Source organism: Alexandromys fortis, unplaced genomic scaffold (assembly GCF_014885135.2).
Source record: "Alexandromys fortis isolate MF-2015 unplaced genomic scaffold, M_Fortis_MF-2015_v1.1 scaffold_34, whole genome shotgun sequence".
Taxonomy (NCBI): Eukaryota; Metazoa; Chordata; class Mammalia; order Rodentia; family Cricetidae; genus Alexandromys; species Alexandromys fortis.
Genome location: NW_026067933.1, coordinates 1,648,798 through 1,669,572, shown reverse-complemented (window position 1 = coordinate 1,669,572; position 20,775 = coordinate 1,648,798). Strand labels below are relative to the sequence as shown.

Here is a 20,775-nt window from a genome sequence, read left to right as displayed (position 1 = left end):
GAGTTCGAGACCAGCCTGGTCTACAGAGCTAGTTCCAGGACAGGCTCCAAAGCTACAGAGAAACCCTATCTCGAAAAAAAAAAAAAAAAAAAAAAAGAGGAGAAAACCTTATTGATTTAAACATAGTAGGAGATTCTATCTTCTGAAATTGAATTAAAGTGCCTGTAATCAATGTTGAAGACTTAGTCAACCTTCGAATCCAAATATAATAAAGTTTAAATTTCCTGTTTTTTCCTTATTTTAGTTATAGATTATCCAAATTATCACAAAACATCCCTGAAACACGATGCAAGAAGAAAAGTAATTCACTGTAGAGCAGTCATCAACTTCCACCCTCAGAGTGGCTCTCATGCCCCTGTCTCTCTCACCTTTTGCACCAAATATTGGAGAGGCCAATAAGTGTTTGGAAGAAATAAGTGTTTGCGTATTAACGAATTAATTCTCTGCAATGCGGGTGTTGTATCTGAAGCACTCCTTTCCTGGGAGCTTTCTTGAGTCTAATGGAGCACCCCCGACAGTATTAGTCTTCCTTTTGCTTCCGTGTTGCTTGACTGAGGATTTTAGAGCGCCCCCACTCATCCCTAATGTGCCTTTTCTCTGGGTCTGGAATGCCCCAACTGAGTCTTGTCTCACCAAGTTTAATGAGCCATTAGATCTTAGTTTGTTCTCTTTAGTAGGAAGCCCCAGAAAAACTGCCACGGGTCAGCCTGTCACAATATTTTACACTGATCGACTTGGCCTCTATCCTCATATAGACGACTCCCAAAAAAGTTTTTATGGGGGGATACCCCAGTTGGGATCTCTAAAAGATCACCTGGAAAGATCTAAGGAAGACATCGAGCGTTACATGCCAATAGACAATGTGGGCTTGGCTATCATAGATTGGGAAGACTGGAGGCCCACGTGGTCAAGAAACTGGAAACCCAAGGATATTTACAAGAATAAGTCTATTGAATTGATCCAGCAAGAACACACACAACTTAATTTAACAGAAATCACCAACAAGGCCAGAAAAGAATTTGAACAGGCAGCAAGAAGCTTTATGGAACAGACTTTAAAATTGGGGAAATCACTTCGGCCAAATCACTTATGGGGTTTTTATCTTTTTCCTGATTGCTATAACAATAAATTTCAAGACCCCAATTACAATGGAAATTGCCCTGATATAGAAAAGAAAAGAAACGATGAACTCTCCTGGATCTGGAAGGAAAGCACAGCCCTTTACCCATCTATATATTTGAGGAGTAATTTGAAGTCGTCTCCAAATGCAGCACTCTATGTCAGAAATCGCGTGCAAGAGGCCATTAGGGTGTCTAAAACAAAGGACCCTCAGAATCCAGTTCCTGTTTTTGTATATACTCGCATTGTGTTTACTGATCAAATTTACCAGTACCTGAATCAGGTAAGTAAATCAAGGAAGGACAGTTAAGAGATCATTTTACAATGAATTTTAAAATTCCGTGCTGAACAGAAGTTTGTTTTTAAAGAGTGAAATTTGGCATTTAATATTTATGGATATACACATCTAGAATGTGTCTTGTAATGCCTGTAATGGAGGCAAAATGAGAACACTTTAAATCTTTTAAAATTAAAAGTAAAATTTCTGGTATGGGTGAGGGTTCATTCACCTCAGGTGTCATTCCTCATGTCTACCTTGATTTCTGAGTCAGACCCTCTTGCTGTGACCTGAAGTTTGCCCATTAGTTTAGTCCACCTGGCCAGTGAGCCCCAGGGATCTGCCTTCCTCCCTCCCTGAGTTTGCAAGTTTGCAAGGTTTCCCCTCCATACCACACTATTATTTTTTAAAGTATGGGTGTTAGGGATGCAGCTTGGGTCCTCATGCTTACACAGCATCTGCTTTACCAACCAATCTACTTCCCCAACCCAGCACTTGAGTCCTGGTTTTAATCTTATGAGATACTCATATCATGAAAAATTATACATAGTATGCACTATACCTTAACTGTTTCTCTTTTTTATTAATGGGTATGTTCTTTTGCCAGCAGAAGTAATTTGAGCAATAAGAGTCTCCATTTTAAAACAGTCACAAAATGCTTGTGTATAGTGTTTCGAGAGTGTGGAAATATTGAAATTATGGGATCATCATGTGTAGTTTTGGTCTTACTGTTGAATGTATATTACCTTCACTTCATCCCCATAGGATAACTCTTCTTGTATTTTCTAGAATGACCTTGTGAATACAATTGGTGAAACAGTTGCCTTGGGTGCCTCTGGAATGGTAATGTGGGGAACTCTTAGTCTAGCACGAAGCATGGTAAGTTGAATTAGTAAGGAATAGATGAAGATATTTCTGCCACTTTGATGTTTTACTAATCATGCCTATATGCATAACAAAATACAGCCATAAGTGCTTATCATTTCCCTCTCCACTGCCACAATAGACTCAATGAATACTGAATATGGTGGGAAATGTAGGATCAGAGTGCACAGCAGGGTCATGCAGAGTGTCTTGTAGTTCTGGCTCTCAGGAAAAGATTGGAATGATGTGTGTGTGTGTGTGTGTGTGTGTGTGTGTGTGTGTGTGTGTGTGTGGTATATACCAGGAAAGAGAATAGATGGTAAGCCACTGGGCTTTTACCCGTATATCTCCTCAAATAGCATGACTTCTTCACATTGAGTGGAGATCCCAAGAATGATTTATCTGCCCCTTACTTTTGTCATCTTTATAAGTAGTAGTTACTGAGACAAACAGTACATGTTATAGTGTGATGAGAGCGGACTTAAGGGTTTATAATAGAGGGTTCCTGGAAGTCTTATCTCCATAGCCTGTCTTGTTCAGATGGGCACGTCAGGGCAGGAAGCAGTCATCCCTAGGTGTCACCTCCCAAGAGAAGGCTGACCCCATACAGCACCTGTGTGTTTGGTTATTTGTAGAAGGAAGTGATTTCCTGTCTTATGCAAGCGGGTATAGATCTCAGTCACTGACTTGTAATAAGATTTGGTTTCTTCCTCTATTAAAAAAAATTTCACTGTAATGTCTGTGAATGAAAAATAGGTACAGGTTGACGTTCTACCTGTCTTCCAAGTATCTTCAGTATGATTCATTCAGAGATAGTCTTCAACTTTCATGTCACTATTTTCTACTCAAGGCACTGTCTTGACATTATCTCCTGTGGACTCTTTCAATACATTTCTGCTAAATTTCCCCAATCCATGATCAGTTTCATTTTATCTTTGTTATTTACTATTTCTGATCTGTATTCCCATGGATCATCTGCCACTTTCCCCCTGATTCCTGAGAACTTGAGAAACTGGGGATTGCAGAGTTTTGTGCTTGTTGGCAGCTATTAGAACCTAACAAAAACAAGTACAAAGAAAACCATTTCTCTCTACTCCACTTTTATCACATCCAATGATGTGATGAAGCCAGTTCTACCAGTCCTAACTTATGAGGCTTGATTGTTTTTGTTTGGGAATTTGCGAGTTAAACACAACCATTATTTAAAAAAATGATAGGATGATATAGTATAATAGATAAAAAGATGTACAATTAATGTTAAAAACACAATATAAAACAAATATAAATATGCTTTTATAATAAATAAAAATGACTAATGCTCAAAATATGCCAATTGTTATTTCATGTTTACTTCAGTTCATGGGGTTGGGTAGATCTGTCTGTTAAGTCTATGTGGATGAAGACATCCTAGAATGGATGCTAGCCACATCACATGCCCGTACTATGTAATGGTGATATGTTCAGTTCCCAGCTCCATATTCAGTTCTGTTAGATTGGTCATTTGAAGTTGGCTAGTGTGGCTATATTAATATCTCTTTTATGGCCAGTTTGAATCTTTCCATAGAGTACATATAAGGTGATCCTCAAACCATACTCATTCTCCTAGTCTGTCTGTTGCCTAACTTTTGTCTCTGAAAACATCTGCAGTGTCAGTTGAACTTGGTATAACTTTTCATTTATTTGGCACTGAGAAAATGGCATTAAAGAATACTGACAGAGTCTGTGCACACTTGAAACTGGAGGACACCAAGAAGACAAGGCCTTCTAAATCAGCATTCAAACCACATATGAACTCGCAGAGACTGAGGCAGTATGAAAAGGCTTACACTGGTCTGCACCAATCCTCTGAGTATATAGCATGACTTACAGTTTAGTGTTTTTATGGTATTCCTGGGTGTGCAAATGAGTGGGTCTCTTGTGCATTCTCATGGGCTCTATTCCTTCTGTTGGTTTGTTCTTTTCAATATGAATGTGATAATTTTTGTTTTTTCTTATTATAATTTTGTGATATTTTTAATATTATCTTTTAGAAACCTGTTCTTTTCTAATGTTAGACAGAAAGAGAGTGGAACCAGATGGGAGGGGAAGTGGTGGGAACCTGGGAGAAGTAGAGGAAGGGGAAAACTGTATCAGGATATATTTTCTGAGAAAAGAATCTGTTTTCAATAAAAAAGAAAATTAAATAAAAATAAAAAAGATAAATAAAAACTGTTTTTGGAACATTAAAAAAGAAAAAGTACTTAAAATAGTTGATATTAGAAGTGCTTTACTGTCAATGAATATAGGCATGTGAGTCCTACTATATAATATAGTTTGATCATTTTCCCTTTCTTAACTTCTCCCAATTCCTTCTCACTTCCTTACTCACCCAACTTTATACTTTTTAAAATTTCTCCCTCTTCCTCCCTCCCCTCTTTTTCCCGGTATCTCTCAAACTAAAAATTTAAAAGCAAAAAAGAAAAGAAAACTAACAAACTAAAACCCTCCAAGATACAAAGAATATCAAAACAGACCAAAATGAAACAAATAGCAATCCCCTAGAACACACACACACACACACACCAGAGACCATTTGTGTTGGTCAACTACTATTGAGCATGGAGCTTGCCTTGGAATAACTTTTATTTTATTTTTTTGAGATTGGACATTTATTTAGTGGGTTATGGAGGGGGAAGGGAGAAGGGGAGAAGAGCAGAGAGGCAGAGAGAGAAAGAGAAAGAGAAGAGAGAGAGAGAGAGAGAGAGCGAGCGAGCCTTTTTGGAGGAATAACTTTTAAAGGAAGAAGCAACAGCATGTAATATTAAATCTTTGAAGTGAAGTAGATCAGAACTTCATGTCTTCACGCATGGCCAGAGGGAAGGTTCCCTCCTAATGTCTTTTATGGTTCCTATAACATTCCTCACTTGAACAGGAATCTTAAATCATTTAGGAAATAGGCTGAAATTGGGGAATAGATAATAAGTTATTTCTACCAGGGACATCCAGATATCTATTTTCAAAGCTGTTTACCTGAAGGTACTGTTGTGTGGGCTAGAATTTCACTCATATCTTAATGGGCAGCTGCTTCTCCTCCTTCTCTTCTCCTCCTCCTTCTCTTCTCCTCCTCCTTCTCTTCTCCTCCTCTATCTTCTCCTCTTCTTCTTATCTTCCTCCCCCTTTTCTTCCTCTTCTTCTATCTTCTGTTTCTTCTTCCTCTTCCTGCTGCTCCTCCTTTTTCGTCTATTTTTTATTTTTATATTTTTACTGAAAATAAATTTATTTTCATACAATAAATTTGGATCATGGCTTTCCCTCCCTCATCTCCTCCCATATCTTCCTTGCCTCATTACCCTTCCAACTTCATGCCTTTTTCTCTCTTAATAAAGCAAATAGGCAAATAAAACAGGCGTAAAAGGACCAAACAAAGCAAACAAAAATAAACTAAGAAGGAGCACAGAAATGCAAACATGTGTGTGCACACATGCATGAGTGCCTGTGCATGTGCACACATGCTCACAAAAAATCCTAAAAAAACTCAAAATGGAAGTGATAATATACAAGAAAAGGACAAGTAAGTTTTTAAAAATTGCCCAGACAAAGCAATATAGTCAAAAAATCCCCTTAATACTTTTGAGTTTATTTTGTGTTATCTCATGCTGGGCATGGAGCCTGCCATAAAATGTGGTGAGACCCCCTTGGAGAAACTAATTTTTCTTTTGTGAGTGGTTGTTCATTGGGGCTGGCTTTTTGGTTGGGGATGGAAACTCCTGTCTACTTGCCCATCTCACTGCCCATGCTCTGTCTTGTTCGGATCTGTGTAGACCCTATCAATGCTGCCAAAGTCTGCTATGTGTGTCAGACATGTTGTGCCTGAAAGACACTGTTTCCTCTGTCATTTATCTCCTATGGCTATTGTCTGCCTTCTCTTCTACAGAATGCTCTAGGCCCTGTATCATAAGGGGTACGATAAAGCCATTTAAGACTGAATTATAAGACTTTTCTTTCTCTGCAGAATGACCAATTGTGGATCTCTTTATTAGTTCCCATTTACAGCAGAAGAACACTTTTCTAATTATGATGGAGTGAGACACTGGTCTATGAGTATAGCAGAATATCATTAGGAGTCCTTTTATTGCTACCTTCCTTTAGCAAAACAATAGTATTTGATTGTCCCTTAAGCTCATGGCCCATCCAGTTTCAAATTTTTGGTCACTTGACATTGTCAGGCATAGGTTCTATCTCATGGAGTGGGCCTTAAATCCAGCCCGTTGGTGGCCATTTTCACAGCCCCATGATGCATAGCTTCTAAGCAGAGTGTTCCTATAGAAGAGATAACAAGGAATTAGGAACCAGAACTCTTTTTCTGGAATTCTATGCTTCCAGCAAAGATTCCTAAACTGCCTAATCAATTTTTATCTTCAGTCCTCATGTATACCAGTGCTAGGATTTTCAACACTCAAATTCTGTAAAATGTGCCAAAATACTACCATTCACACACAATTTTATAACATTTATATAAAACATACATACAGTTTGAACCCATTTGTTTTGAGCAATCACTTTGAGAACTATTTTTGATGCTGTTTAAACTTGTTTGACAAATAGGATTTTTACTATGGCCTTTTATAATTAATGATTAATTAAATAAATCATAATCCCAATTTAACCATGTTTATGTGTATCTTTCTTTTTCTTCTCAAAATAGTCCTATGGATCAGGCTTTAAAATTCATCTTTAATTTACAAGTGATAAAAATTAAGCATAATCAAACTAATTAATTTGACTTGGGGGTCTTCCAAATAGGAAAGTAAGACTTATAAGGTTGGAGATATTCCCAAGTCATACTGAAGGTCATTTATGAAGCCGTGACCCCAACTATCAGGGCAAGAGAGATTCAATGCCCATATTTTAAAAGTTGAAACTTTTCGTTCCTTTGATTAATTTTTTTTTTTAATAATTGTGAAGGTTCATGGCTAAATTGAGTCTCAGCTAAATAACTATTTAGTGCCATGAAATGGCCCACTAAGCTTAAGAATGTTACGAAAAAAATTGGTTAAACAATATTGCATGTTAAAGTGAAAAAGTGTATTTACTTTCTAACAATATGGTTGTATCTATTGCTTTGTTTTCTAAGAGTTGCTTGATGCAGTGTATTGTCACATAGAACTGATGCCTTGTTATTCTATTTTATGATTTTACAGAAATCTTGTCTGAACTTACATGATTACATGGAGACCACACTGAATCCCTACTTAGTCAACGTCACCCTGGCAGCCAAAATGTGCAGCCAAACACTTTGCCAGGATCAAGGCGTATGTTCGAGGAAAGACTGGAATTCAGATGACTACCTTCACTTGAGCCCCCAAAATTTTCAGATTCAAGTTTTGAAAAATGGAAAGTATATAATCCGTGGCAGTCCCACCCTTGATGACCTACAGTACTTTTCCAAAAACTTTCATTGCAGTTGTTACGCCAACTTGAACTGTAAGGCACGAGATGACTTAGAAACAGTGAGCTCTGTCAGCGTGTGTATCATTGAAGACATTTGCATTAATTCCTTTGTCATGGGAGAACCCAGTGCTCTGCTTACCAACTGGGAACACACCTATGGTGATAGTAGCAATCAGACAGGTATCATATCGTCTGCCACAGCTGGTCCTCGTGTGCCGGGGAAGGACTTCAGTGGGTATCTCTTCGTTCTCTCTATCTGTTCACAGCATCTGAAGTATTTGCTATAGGTTTTCCATCACTTGAAAGTTGGATATTGTCTTTCAGAAACAGTTCTATATAAATAACCAAGATTATACTTAGAATTACAGAGACAAAATATATTCTTTTATCATTAACTGATTTCAAAGGCTATCATGGCTACAGGGTTAACAGTCTGAGAAGAGTGAAGATTAAATAAAATCCAGTTTCTATAAATGAATGTCTTTTATTAATTTGTTTTCTAGTAATTTGCTATTGGTTAAAATTTACTAATGTTTTAGTAATTTATCATTGGTTAAAATCTTCAAGAAAACAAACATTTATATCTTTTAAAAAAGAAGTCCTCTAACTTGCCACAATTATAGTTTTTAGCTATTCTTTCTTGAAAAATATTTATATTTAGACTTTATGAAAAAGTAAGCTTTAAAAAATAATAATCTTATTTTTGTATGGCAATGTATTTTTGAAATTCATATTTTTAAAGTCTTAAAAATGACTTTTAATCTCGGATTGTCAAGCTTAATGTATTTACCTAAAATGGCTTTTTTCATCTAAGCATCTACGAACATATTTACCCACTTCATAAAGCATTTATTGAGTTTTGCTTCTTTCGGGTTTTACTATTCAATGTTACTAAATTCCTGTAAGGCAGTGTATTTATTTCCTTCAGTGAGTTTTTTGTAATGTTTGGAAATTAAATAAATGAATGCTGAGAACGACAACATTGTGTGCTTTCAATGGTATAATGTGTTTACAGTGCTCTGACATGCAGATAAGAAAGTGCGAGGTCAGAATGTCCTAAAAGAAATGAGTGAAAGCTCTCAAAAGGGTGGATGAATGTTAGTATGGGAGAGAAGCATTTCAGAAGGAGGAAAGACTGAGCATGCTTGTTAGGCTAGGTAAAGCAGAAAATGACCAGATGATGCAAACTTCGGGGCTCACACTGTGAAGTCAGGACTTGACAACCCAACATCTTTATGTCTACCATGTTTTATTCACTCACCCACAACATGGTGGGTCTATGTTTTAATCCTATAATATCTACACAATGAGGTCAGTTGGTTGGTGACTTGTATGACACATGTATCTAGTATGTCACAAGCAACCTCTGGGACTTAGGATGAGCCCACTGAACAATTGTTGAGTACAAAATATGAGGAATCAGTACAAGGTTTTGAACTTGAGAACAGTCATGGGCACTTTTCTTAACCCTAAGATCTAGGATCAATGCCTGCTTTCCCTTAAACTGCATCGTACATCCTCCAGTCCTGTTAAGAGTTTTGTCAAAAGTTAGTTCTTAAAGAAATTATCTGATAACGTTCTGAAATGGATAAAATATGTTGACTACCTTACTGAGATGGGTGTCATAGTGACTATTGAGATAGTTATAGGAGCTAGAAAGGACGGTGGCAGCAAAAACTGAAAAGAGAGTTTGTAACTGAGCAATTTGAAAAACAAATTCCAAATTCCATGAATAGAGGTAACCAGGTTCAGCTCAGGTTTCCAAAAATCCAGTCAAGCTTTACTTTTTAAGGTCTTGAAAAGATTGAATAATATGAAACATTAAAAACAGTTGACTTTAAACATAACTCAGTAAAGATCCGCAAGGAAATGGGTATGCTTTGTTTATCACGGAAGCAATCTCACATTGATATTGCTGGATGCAATGTTGAGACCAACTTACCTACCATGAAAGGTCAGGCACCTGATAAAAATATGTCAACTACCTGAGACAATGGGGATGTTCTATCGGGAACTCACCAAGGCCAGCTGGCCTGGATCTGAAAAAGCCTGGGATAAAACCGGACTCACTGAACATAATGGACAATGAGGACTGCTGAGACCTCAAGAACAATGGCAATGGGTTTTTTGATCCTACTGCACGTATTGGCTTTGTGGGAGCCTAGGCAGTTTGAATGCTCACCTTACTAGACCTGGATGGAGGTGGGTGGTCCTTGGACTTCCCACAGGGCAGTGAACCCTGATTGCTCTTTGGGCTGACTAGGGAGTTGGACTTGATTGGGGGAGGGGGAGGGAAATGGGAGGCGGCGGTGGGGAAGAGACAGATATCTTTAATAAATAAATAATAAAAAATGTCAACTAAAAATTAGCCTTGCTGGCAATAGTTAACATAAGACATAACTTTTTATGATGAGGCCTGCAGAAACAAATTGCATCTCCATTTCAATAAAGTACTTTTGTAAATTGAGAATCACATTAATATCTGAGTTAGATAGAAAACAATAGGGATTTTCTGCTCATCTTCATTGATAGAGCCATAAATAACAATGTCCGTAGAATATGGTACAAATATATACAGTAAAATTGTAGAATGAAAGAACAAATGTTCACCTAATTAATCAGTAGAGAATTTGAGAAAAATGAAATGACTTCCTTCCTACTGATTCAGTATTAGTTTGCCCGAGTGCAAACCACCTTTAAACAGTCAGGTCTCATACAAAGCATCTTCCTTGGCAGGGAATGAGAGTGCTTTATTTTTCAAAGATGTGACCCTGGAGAGGCTACTCATGCTCCCATATATGGCCCTACATTCGTGTACATTCTTGCATCATTGAATGAATTAGGGTAGTCATCAATCTGATTACACGGGAAGGACAATTTAGGTGTCCTCTCCACCTTTGCTTAGGGTCTTAGCTGGGGTCATTCTTGGGGATTTTGGGAATGTCCCTAGTGGCAGGTTTCTCTCTAGCCCCATAATGACTCCCTGAATCAAAATATCTTTCTGTGTTCTCCCTCATCTCTTGACCATCCAGTTTCCTCATGTTCTCCTCCCCCCTACTTCTCTCCTCTCCTTCCACCCTCCCTTCACCCACCCCATGCTCCCATTTTTCTCAGGAGTTCTTGTCTATTTCTCCTTCCCAGGGGATCCATGTATGTCTCAGTTAGGCTTCTCCTTGTTACCTAGCTTCTCTGGGGTCATGTACTATAGGCTATGGGTAAATTAGTTCTCTTTTGCAGATTAGAGACATTTCATAAAAAGTTATGTCAGACTTTGGAAATGCTCTCTGTCATCTTCTGTTTATCTGGGCACATATTAGAAATAGTTTTATACCTATATTTTTGCCTGATGGATTCAAAGTAGTGGGAAAAAACAATGTTTTCTTCTTCATATTTGTTTCTTATCAGAGGTTATTCTGTAGTGATACTGTATATTAGTTGAAAGGAATAATATGTGCATTTCATGCTTGTGTGTGTGACAGGCATGTTTTTTACAAGTTTGGGCCTCTGTAATGGGCATTAGTGGTCATCTAGGGATTGACAAACTTGTTGCCAGGGAATAATGAAGAACTGAATGTCAGTGAAAGACAGAAGTCTAAATTTCAAGAACAGTGAAAGTAATAGCTTTATTCCTTCTGAATGGGAGGTTTTGTTCTAGCTTGGGTATTTAATGGGGCCAGTGGGACTTCACCTTCCTTTATTGGTTCTGTTTATATACAGGCCCCTGTGCCTTCTTCCTGTTTCTTCTCTTATTTTGTTAATGAGTTTTGGGAACATGAAGTCACCATGAAAAAGGAGCTTGCTTTTGTATTCTTTGCCTACGTATGTACCCCTAACTCTCCTTCACCTGCATACTTACTTGTATGTGTGTGTGGAGGCCACAAACCGATGCTGCTCTTTTTGGTTGCTTCTCAATTTTATTTTGTGAGACAGGGTACCTCACTAAAACAGGAGTCCACTTTTGGGATACACTGGCCAGCCAGGGAGCCCCTGAGATCCGCCTATGTCTGATGCCCAGTGCTTGGGTTACCGGTCTATGTCAGAAGACCTAGCTTTTACATGACCTTTAGGGCTCAGAGCTCATGTGCTCATTCTTACACAGAAAGAATTTCACCCACTTAGTCACTCCCAAAGCAGGAAGATGTGCACTTAAACATGTGTCTTTATATTAGTGAACTAACAATTAGTTAATAACCCTAGCTGAAAAGGTAATTTTGGAAAATTAATTCTGATTGTCTTTACCTTGTGAATACTGGTTCCTCTTGAGCTTGATGGCTGTTCTAGTTAGGGTTACTTTTGCTACAATGGAATACCATGAACAAAAGCAAGTCAGGGAGGAAAGGGCTTATTGGCTTACACTTTCACATCATAGCCCAGCACTGGAAGAAGTCAGGAAGTAAAACAGGGTTGGAGCCTGGAGGCAGGAATTGATGTAGAGGCCATTGGAGGGGTGCTGCTTAATTGCTTGCTCCAAAATCTCACATCTCTTCTGTGATTCATCCATAGGGCCCTCTCAGAGACTCCAAACAGCATTCCTATCTGTCGCTGACACCAAAAGTTCTATCTGATTAACTGGATCATGCTCCAAGTGGTAGAATGGCTTGTACAGCAATCCAGTCTGCACCTGTTGAAGAGCTGTCCCCTGTTCCAGGCTCCACTCAAAGCTGGCAGCTTGCATAGTCACTAGGTAGATGACACCCAAGTGGGAATGTGCTGTCTTCAGGATCCAAATAGGCCCACTAAATACTGTGCTTCTTTCTTGGTGGTGGTGGTGGGGCCAAGTGCAATAACTTATCCCTCACCTTAGAAGGACTACCTCTGCTTGACTTACACCATCAGACTCCTAAGAATTTTACTGAGGTAGAAGGACCTTGAGTTTTAGTTGGATTTATTTACCAAACTCTGATGGTCATTTGTGTTATCAACAAGTTCAAAGTGGTTGCTACCTCCTGTACATTTGATTCAATAAGCATTATTTTGTCAATATGGTGAACCAATGTGACATTTTTGTGAAAGAAACAGACAATCAAGATCCCTTTGAACTAAGTTATGACCCAGGGCTGGAGAGTTAATATATTCTTGAAGTAAAGCTGAAAAGTTATCCTGCTGATCTTGGCAATGAAAGATAATTTCTTCTGGTGATGCTTATGGACAGGTATTGAGAAGAAGACATTTGTTAGATCAATAGCTACATACCATGCATCAGGAGATATGTCAGTCTGCTCAAGTCAAGGACTCTACATCTGGCACAGCAGCTACAAATGGAGATTCCACTTGGCTAAGTTTTCCATAGTCAATTTTCATTCTCCACAATCAGTCTGTCTTCTACACTGATGGAGGAAGGTCATCTTTCTATATGTTACTCTCATTGGTTAATAAAGAAAACTGCCTTGGTTTTTTGATAGGGCAGGATTTAGATAGGTGGAGTAGACAGAAAAGAATGCTGGGAGAAAGAAAACATAGTTGGTCAGATGCCATGGAGCCAGCCGCTAGGTCAGACATACTGAATCTTTCCCAGTAAGCCACCACCTCGTGGTGCTATACAGATTACTAAATATGGGTTAAGGCAAGATATGAGAACTAGCCAATAAGAGGCTGGAACTAATGGGCCAGGCAGTGTTTAAATGAATACAGTTTGTGTGTTGTTATTTCGGGTGTAAAATTAGCCGTGTGGAAGCCAGGCGGGAAGAAAAGCAGGCCTGCCCGAAGCTCATCACTACACTACACTAGTGATCTTGGATTCCCCTCTGTATGCTGTGAATACCATTGGTTAATAAAGAATCTGCTTTGGGCCTATTGCAATGCAGATGCTGGATGGTAGGCCACAACCATGTGGCAGTGCACAGATGAATAGAAATAGGTTAATTCAAAATACAAGACCTAGCGAGAAATATGCATAAGGTAACAGGCCAAACAGTGTTTTAATTGATACAGTTTCTGTGTGCTTGTTTTGGGTCTGGTTGGCCAGGAAATAAATGTGCAGTCTCTGCCTACACATTGGCCAGATGGGAAAGTTAAAGGAAGATGTGTTGGGAACCATGACTATTGAATCTTTCAAATCCCTGAGGGTAGCTAGCACTAATGCCTTCAGTTCCTCCAGGGATGTGGTATTGGTTTTGATTCATTATTCTTCTTGGCTTCCATTTAGCCTTTCCAAGCATAAAAACCCTTACTTCAAAGGCCAAGGAACCAATGTGAGAATTCTACCAACTTCTAAGTAGATTTACCCCAATTTTATGTTTCAAATTTATGGAAATAACCATGGGATAAATTTGAAAATCACTGGACCTATTGTGAATGGGGGTTTCAGCCAAAACTCCATTCATCACCTGACTTCATAAGCCATAAGCCCCTACTTTAGCTGGTCAGTCACAATGTTTCTTGGGGGTCTCCAGGAATCAGCATTAATAAAGTATTTTTATCCAAAAGACCCCAGAAATTGTGATTATTTCCTTTCCCCCAGTATACAGAGGCTGTAGGTCCCTCTGGGGAAGGACTGGGAAAGGCTAACAGTAAAACTCTTAGGTATTTTATCAACCTAGCCATACCTTCATTCAAGGCTCTGGATCTGAAAACCGGCTCAAGTCTGGAAATTGGTTCACAGGCTGAGATTTCCCTTTGCCATGATCCATTGTAGTCTTTCCTTTATTTGTTTGAGAGTTTTTCTACTTATACAACTCAAACAAAAATGCAGTAGGCTGCTTATCTATTTTGTGCCTGGAAAAAACATGACTGATTAGCAGTATTAAAAGTCCATACAAGTCAGGCCACCATAACAATTGCTCTGCCAATGCTGCCATTACAATAACTATGATCACTTTACCTTTAGATATTCAGTGCTACCACCTGACCCCTGCTCATTTGGGGGCTCAATAATCCTATTACATTTAATTCAGCCAGATGAGCAGCAGCATCCCCAACCCTAAGTTCTGACTTAAGGAAATAGGCTAGAAGAAAACTCTTAAAATGTGCTGGTACCCTTCTCACTATTTTGCATCTTGTAGGATTAGTGAAGGTCTTGTTTTCTGGGCCTTCCCTTTGGGTAGGATTAGGTTTTTATTTATTTATTTTTTTTTTTATGGAAAAAAATTCCTGCTTCCTCCCAGCCTCCCATTTCCCTCCCCCTTCTCCCGACCCTCTCCCCATCCCCCCACTCCTCTCCCCCCTCCCTCTCCAGTCCTAAGAGCAGTCAGGGTTCCCTGCCCTGTGGAAAGTCCAGGGTCTTCTCCCCTCCATCCAGGTCTAGGAAGGTGAACATCCAAACTGGCTAGGCTCCCACAAAGCCAGAACATGAAGTAGGAACAAAATCCCATGCCATTGTCCTTGGCTTCTCATCAGCCCTCATTGTCTGCCATGTTCCGAGAGACCAGTTTTATCCCATGCTTTTTCAGTCACAGTCCAGCTGGCCTTGGTTAGCTCCCAATAGATCAGCCCCACTGTCTCGGTGGATGGGTGCACCTCTCATGGTCCTGACTTCCATGCTCATGTTCTCCCTCCTTCTGCTCCTCATTGGGACTTTGGGAGCTTAGTCCGATGCTCCAGTGTGGGTCTCTGTCTCTGTCTCCATCCATCGATAGATGAAGGTTCTATGGTGATATGCAAGATATTCATCAGTATTGCTAAAGGATAGAGTCATTTCAGGTTCCCTATTTTCAGCTGCCCAAGGAACTAACTGGGGACATTGTCCTGGGCACCTGGGAGCTACTCTAGGTTCATGTCTCTTACCAACCCTAAGGTGGTTCCCTTAATTAAGTTATGTGACTCCCTGCTCCTCTATCCAACCTTGTTTTATCCCCAATCATCCGGTTTCCCCAAGTTCCCCCATCCTCCCCTTCTCACTTTTCTCTCCCCTTCTCCCCTTACCCCCATCCCACCCCACCCCCAAGATCCCAATTTTTTGCCCAACAATCTTGTCTATTTCCCATAGCAGGGATAATAACTATATGTTTTTCTTTGGGTTCACCTTCTTATTTAGCTTCTTTAGGATCACAAATTATAGACTCAGTGACCTATATTTATGGCTAGAAACCAATTATGAGTGAGTACATCCGATGATCCTCTTTTTGGGGGGATTAGGTTTTATACACCATACCCACCCTAGTATTGAACTTTCCCCAGACCTTAAATCTCCTCATCAACACTAAGCCAAGGAATATTTATTAGGCATCTTCAATTCCTTTCCAGTAGACCATTATTTGACAAATGCTTTAGCCAATGATTCAAACTTTTAACACAGTAAAAGAAAACTGTGTGAGATTTCATATTAAGCATCAGTTTTTTCTCAGTGGATCGATAGCAAGAAACTCGCCAGATCCTGTTTTGTGTTCCATTCACCATTGTCCCACACCCTTAAAATCCATTGCCACCATTATTTCCAGACTTCTGTTTGAATGACTTTGCAAACTCAGTAAGGTCATTAGTAGTATAGTGACAACCATCAAGGAACACTTTCTATGTCTCCTCTAGGAGCCCACTTAGCCTTATAGGTCTGGAGGTTCTGAGGTACATTGGCATTGCCTTATCTGGTATCTCCTTCAGAGGTAGTCACTTCTGGCTTAGCAAAAAAAATGAAAGATTAATTTCCTCATTCCAAGGTGGAAAAGGCAATGTTTCAAGGGTTGGGAGTGGCAGTTCATCTTAAAATGAGAGAGGAAAGACTGCTTCTTCAGGTGAGATAGAGAATCTGAGGGTTCAAAGTTCTCAGCTTCAATGGGGTCCCCCCCTACATCCCCACTGCAGGCTATAGGATCCCATTTGTTACCAATTATGCCCCCTACATCCCCACTGCAGGCTATAGGATCCCATTTGTTACCAATTTAGCCGCCAGTACCCTCTAAGTTTAGGGCTTGAATTTTTAATGTCATTCAGTCAGCCTTATGAGTGCTTTAGTTTGATTTTCACGACTTTGAGACTCTGCAGCTGCTGGAGAGAGAATTCCCTTCCACGGCACACTTAAAAACATTTAGATAGCTTATGTTTATCCGGAACCCATCAATTTTAACACTGAGTTCATTGTATTTCACCATATTCTGAGATGCTAGAGGCTGGTTAATTTCATCATGGAGCTCATTCTTTTTCTTGGCAATTTATCCAGAGGTCCTAAGAGCTACTGACCAGCATCATTATTTTTCTTATTTATTCACAAATTTTTCAGTTTTATACATAGACTCACCAACTCCTTTGCCTTTCACAACTGGTGAATCGAGATAGTCAAATTTATTTCCTTAAGTTTGAAAATAGTTTACACCTTGGGTCTTCAGTATTTTATGAGCTTCTAGGAGAGATTTTAGAAACTCTAGAGGTTTCATTTAATATAAGTGTTGGTAAATTGAAAAGCCTATTCCAGCCAATAGTTCATTTTTTAAAATTTCCATTGCTCTAGAACCATTTCTGGTACCAAACTCTGTATTTGTCAGGGTTCTTTAGAAGAGCAGATTCAGTTACTCCAATAATAGGTGTTTGCCATCAGAAGGTTCAAGAATCCAGTAGTTGTTCAGTTCACAAGGCTGGATATCTCAGCTAGTCTTTATATGCCTCTGATTAAAGTCAATTGGAAACTACAACAGTCTAACCCAGGCAGGGTGGCAAAGGACACAGAAACTCCAGGATTGAAGTTATGGGTCATTCCTCCAGGGAAAAAAAAAGAAGACTTGTTGAGGTACTCACTGAAGGTGGAGGAAATACAGAATGGGTAGCAGAGGAATATCAGCTAAGCTAGGTGACTAGTTACAGAAATGAGGATTATAATTGATGTATTTCTGCCATATTTTGTTAAGAATGCCTTTGTACAGATATTTGTGTTTTCTTTCCTCCATTTCTATATTTTTAATGCAACTTCAATAAAGAGGGTATTAGTGGTTATCATATTTAAGTTTGATATACTAAAAGAATATCCCTGAAGGGACATTTCCCCTGTTCTAAAATTTATAATGTGTTTTTGGTTCTAAGAGGGATAGTTATGATATTTAGGCATAACTATGACCTGGTTAAATATATAATGTGTTTATCCATGGGATAGTTTTGTTAGGCATAATTATGATCTGCTTAGTGTTTTCATTTGAACATCAAGTAAAACATAAGAAAATATGTTTCTGTATCAAGTTGGGAAGAGACAGAGTTATGGCGACCACTCTTGGCTGTCTACTTGACTACATATGGAATTAACTAAAACCCAAGTGTCTGAGTACTCCTGTGAAGGATATTTTTTAGAAAATCATCTGAAGTAGGAAGGCCTACTTAGGTGGAATGACACTCCTTTAATCTAGATATTTTGAGCCTATAAATCTGGGCCACACCTTTTGCAGTCAACCTTTATAATGAACATAGAAAATAAAAGTTAGCTCTCTTTGCCTGCCTGCCCTTGCTCCTTCTGAAAAGTCCATTCCTTCACTGACTTTAGAGCCTACTTCTTCAGAATTCTGGTGCGTACTGAAGGCCAGCTGTGACATCTAGCCTTGTGTTCTGAACAGTTCTGTCCCTCTAGAGAACCCTGAATAATAAAATAACCACAGCAATTTTGTATGAATTGTGAATCTTGAGTTCATGATTGATATTCCTGGTCTCATCAGACTAACTGCCAGTATTCTATTCTTAAGAATACGTGAGCTCATTTTCATTCATAAAACTGCCAAGGTTGTTTCAATGTGATTATTCTGTACAATATTCTGACATTTTGATAAAATTTGTATTTTACATAGCGTGACTAGGGATATGAAAGTGAAACCTCATCAGTAAAAGTGAAGACATCCTGAGAAGCTTGTCTACCTCCAGGAGAGGAAGGGACCTGTGTGGGAGTCATGAGGGTGGGAGGGGAAGTTGGTAAAGAGAGGTAAAGAGAGAGAGAGAAGTGAACAAGACTGGCAGTCTTTGCTTTCACTGGTTTCACTGAAAGCAGTTATCTGCACATTTAATGTGGACATAACCAGTTTTCAACTTCTTGTGGAGGCAAGATCAGTTACATTGAATGCCTGGATGGCTTCACCTCTAGAAGGGGTGAAGCTCTTGTGGGAAGTCAACAAATTCTGTCACGTCACTTGAGGCAGGACCAAAGCTCTCTCTTCTATATTTAGGCTGAGCAAGATATCCCTCCATAGGGAATGGGCTCTAAGGAACCAGTTCATGCACAGGGATAAAGACTGCCAGTGACCCCACAAACTGCCCAAGACACACCACTGGCATGCACACTCAGAGGGCCTAGTTTGATCCTATGCAGGTTCCCTTGCTGTCAGTCCAGAGCCAGTGAGCTCCCACTAGCCCAGGTCAGCTGATTCTGTGGGTATCCCCATCATGATCTTTGCTCATATTATTGCTCCTCCCTCTCTACAACTGGACCCCAGGGGCTCAGCCCAGTGCTTAGCTGTGAATCTCTGCACCTGTTTCCATCATTTACTGAATTATGGTTTTATGATGACAATTAAGGTAGTCATTAATCTGATTATAGGGGAAGGGAGGTTAAAGCATCCTCTCCACTACTGCTTAGATTCTTAGCTGGATTCCTAGGAATTTCCCTAGTACCAGGCTTCTCGCTAGTCCCATAATGACTCCCTAAATCAAGATATCTCTTTCCAGCTGGGTGGTGGTAGCACACAACAACAACAAAAATCTAAAAAAGAGATCTCTTTCCTAATTCTCTCTTTTTGTTCTTCTCCCATTTTGATCATCCCATTCCCTCATGTTCCCCTTCCCACCTTCTTCCATCCCTACTCCATTTCTTTCCTCTCCTTTCCCCCACACTCCAATTTACTCAGGATATCTTGTCTATTTCCCCATCCCAGGGGAATACATGAATGTCTCTTTTAGGGTCTTCCTTGTTTTCTGGCTTCTCTGGGGTTGTTGACTATAGGCTGGTTATTTTTTCCTTTTTGTCTAATACTCACTTATGAGTACTCTTGACCTCATTGGGCACAGGAGTCCATTTCCTAAATATAACACTAGTAGCACAGATATTTTGAGACATAATTAATAAATGGGACCTCCTGAAACTGAAGAAACTTCTATAAGGCAAAGGACACAGTAAACAAGTCAAAATGGCAGCCTACAGAATGGGAAAAGTTCTTCACCAACCCCACATATGACAGAGGGATGATCTTCAAAATATGCAAAGAACTGAGGAAACTACATCTAAAAATACCAAATAATACAATTAAAAATGGGGTACAGATTTAAACAGAGAATTCTCAACAGAGGAGTCTCAAATGGCCACAAGGCACTTAAGGAATTACTCAACGTCCTTAGCCATCAGGAAAATGCATATCAAAACAACTCTGAGATACCATTTGTCAGAATGATTAAGATTAAAAAAAAAAACCACTGATGACAGCTTATGCTGGAGAGGATATGGAGTAAGGGGAATACTCTTCCATTGCCGGTGGGAGTGAAAACTAGTACGATTTCTTTGAAAATCAGTAGGGTGGTTTCTCAGTAAATTGGGAACCAATCTACCTCAAGACCCAGCAATACCACTCAGGCATACACCTAAAAGATTTACACTCATACCATAAGTACATTTGCTCAACTGTGTTTATAGCAGCATTATTGTAGTAGTCAAAACCTGGAAACAACCTAGATTCACCCCAACTAAAGAATGTATAAATGTGATACATTTACACAATGGAGTACTACTCAGTGGTAAAAACCAATAACATCTTGAAATTTGCATTAAAATGTATAGATCTAGAAAAAACATCCTGAGTAAAGTAACACCAACCCAGAAAGGCAAATACAGTATGTACTCAGTCATAAGAGAATCAGTTCTTTTAAAGAGCAAAACCTTGGGTAAGTTGACCATGCTTTAGTGGAATGCCACACATCCAATAAAGAATTTCAGGCAGCAGAAGTTGGTGTTGAAGGATAAAACCAAAATGACACAAAGTAGCATATGTAGGGAAGAGGTTAGATTTGGGAAGAGTTTTGGGAAGGGAGTGTATATGATAAAAGCATGTTGTACAAAATTCTTAAAGAATTAATAAAATACTAAAAGCAATAAGAATAAAAACACTGATGAACAATAACAACAACAAACAAAAAAGCAAAAAACCTGTCATAGGTAGCACAAAAATATTTGTGAGAATTGAGCATCCAAAAGTAGG

The 20,775-nt window shown here is 39.1% G+C and overlaps 1 protein-coding gene across 1 annotated transcript; it reads left to right on the top strand.

The window, feature by feature from the left end:
- Positions 1 to 448: 448 nt before the first annotated feature.
- Positions 449 to 7,977, top strand: LOC126503930 (hyaluronidase-5-like). Its single transcript, XM_050145905.1, has 3 exons — positions 449 to 1,402; positions 2,186 to 2,275; positions 7,441 to 7,977. The coding sequence occupies exons 1-3, from the start codon at positions 449 to 451 to the stop codon at positions 7,975 to 7,977; spliced, it is 1,581 nt and encodes a 526-aa protein (XP_050001862.1).
- The last annotated feature ends 12,798 nt before the right edge of the window (positions 7,978 to 20,775 follow it).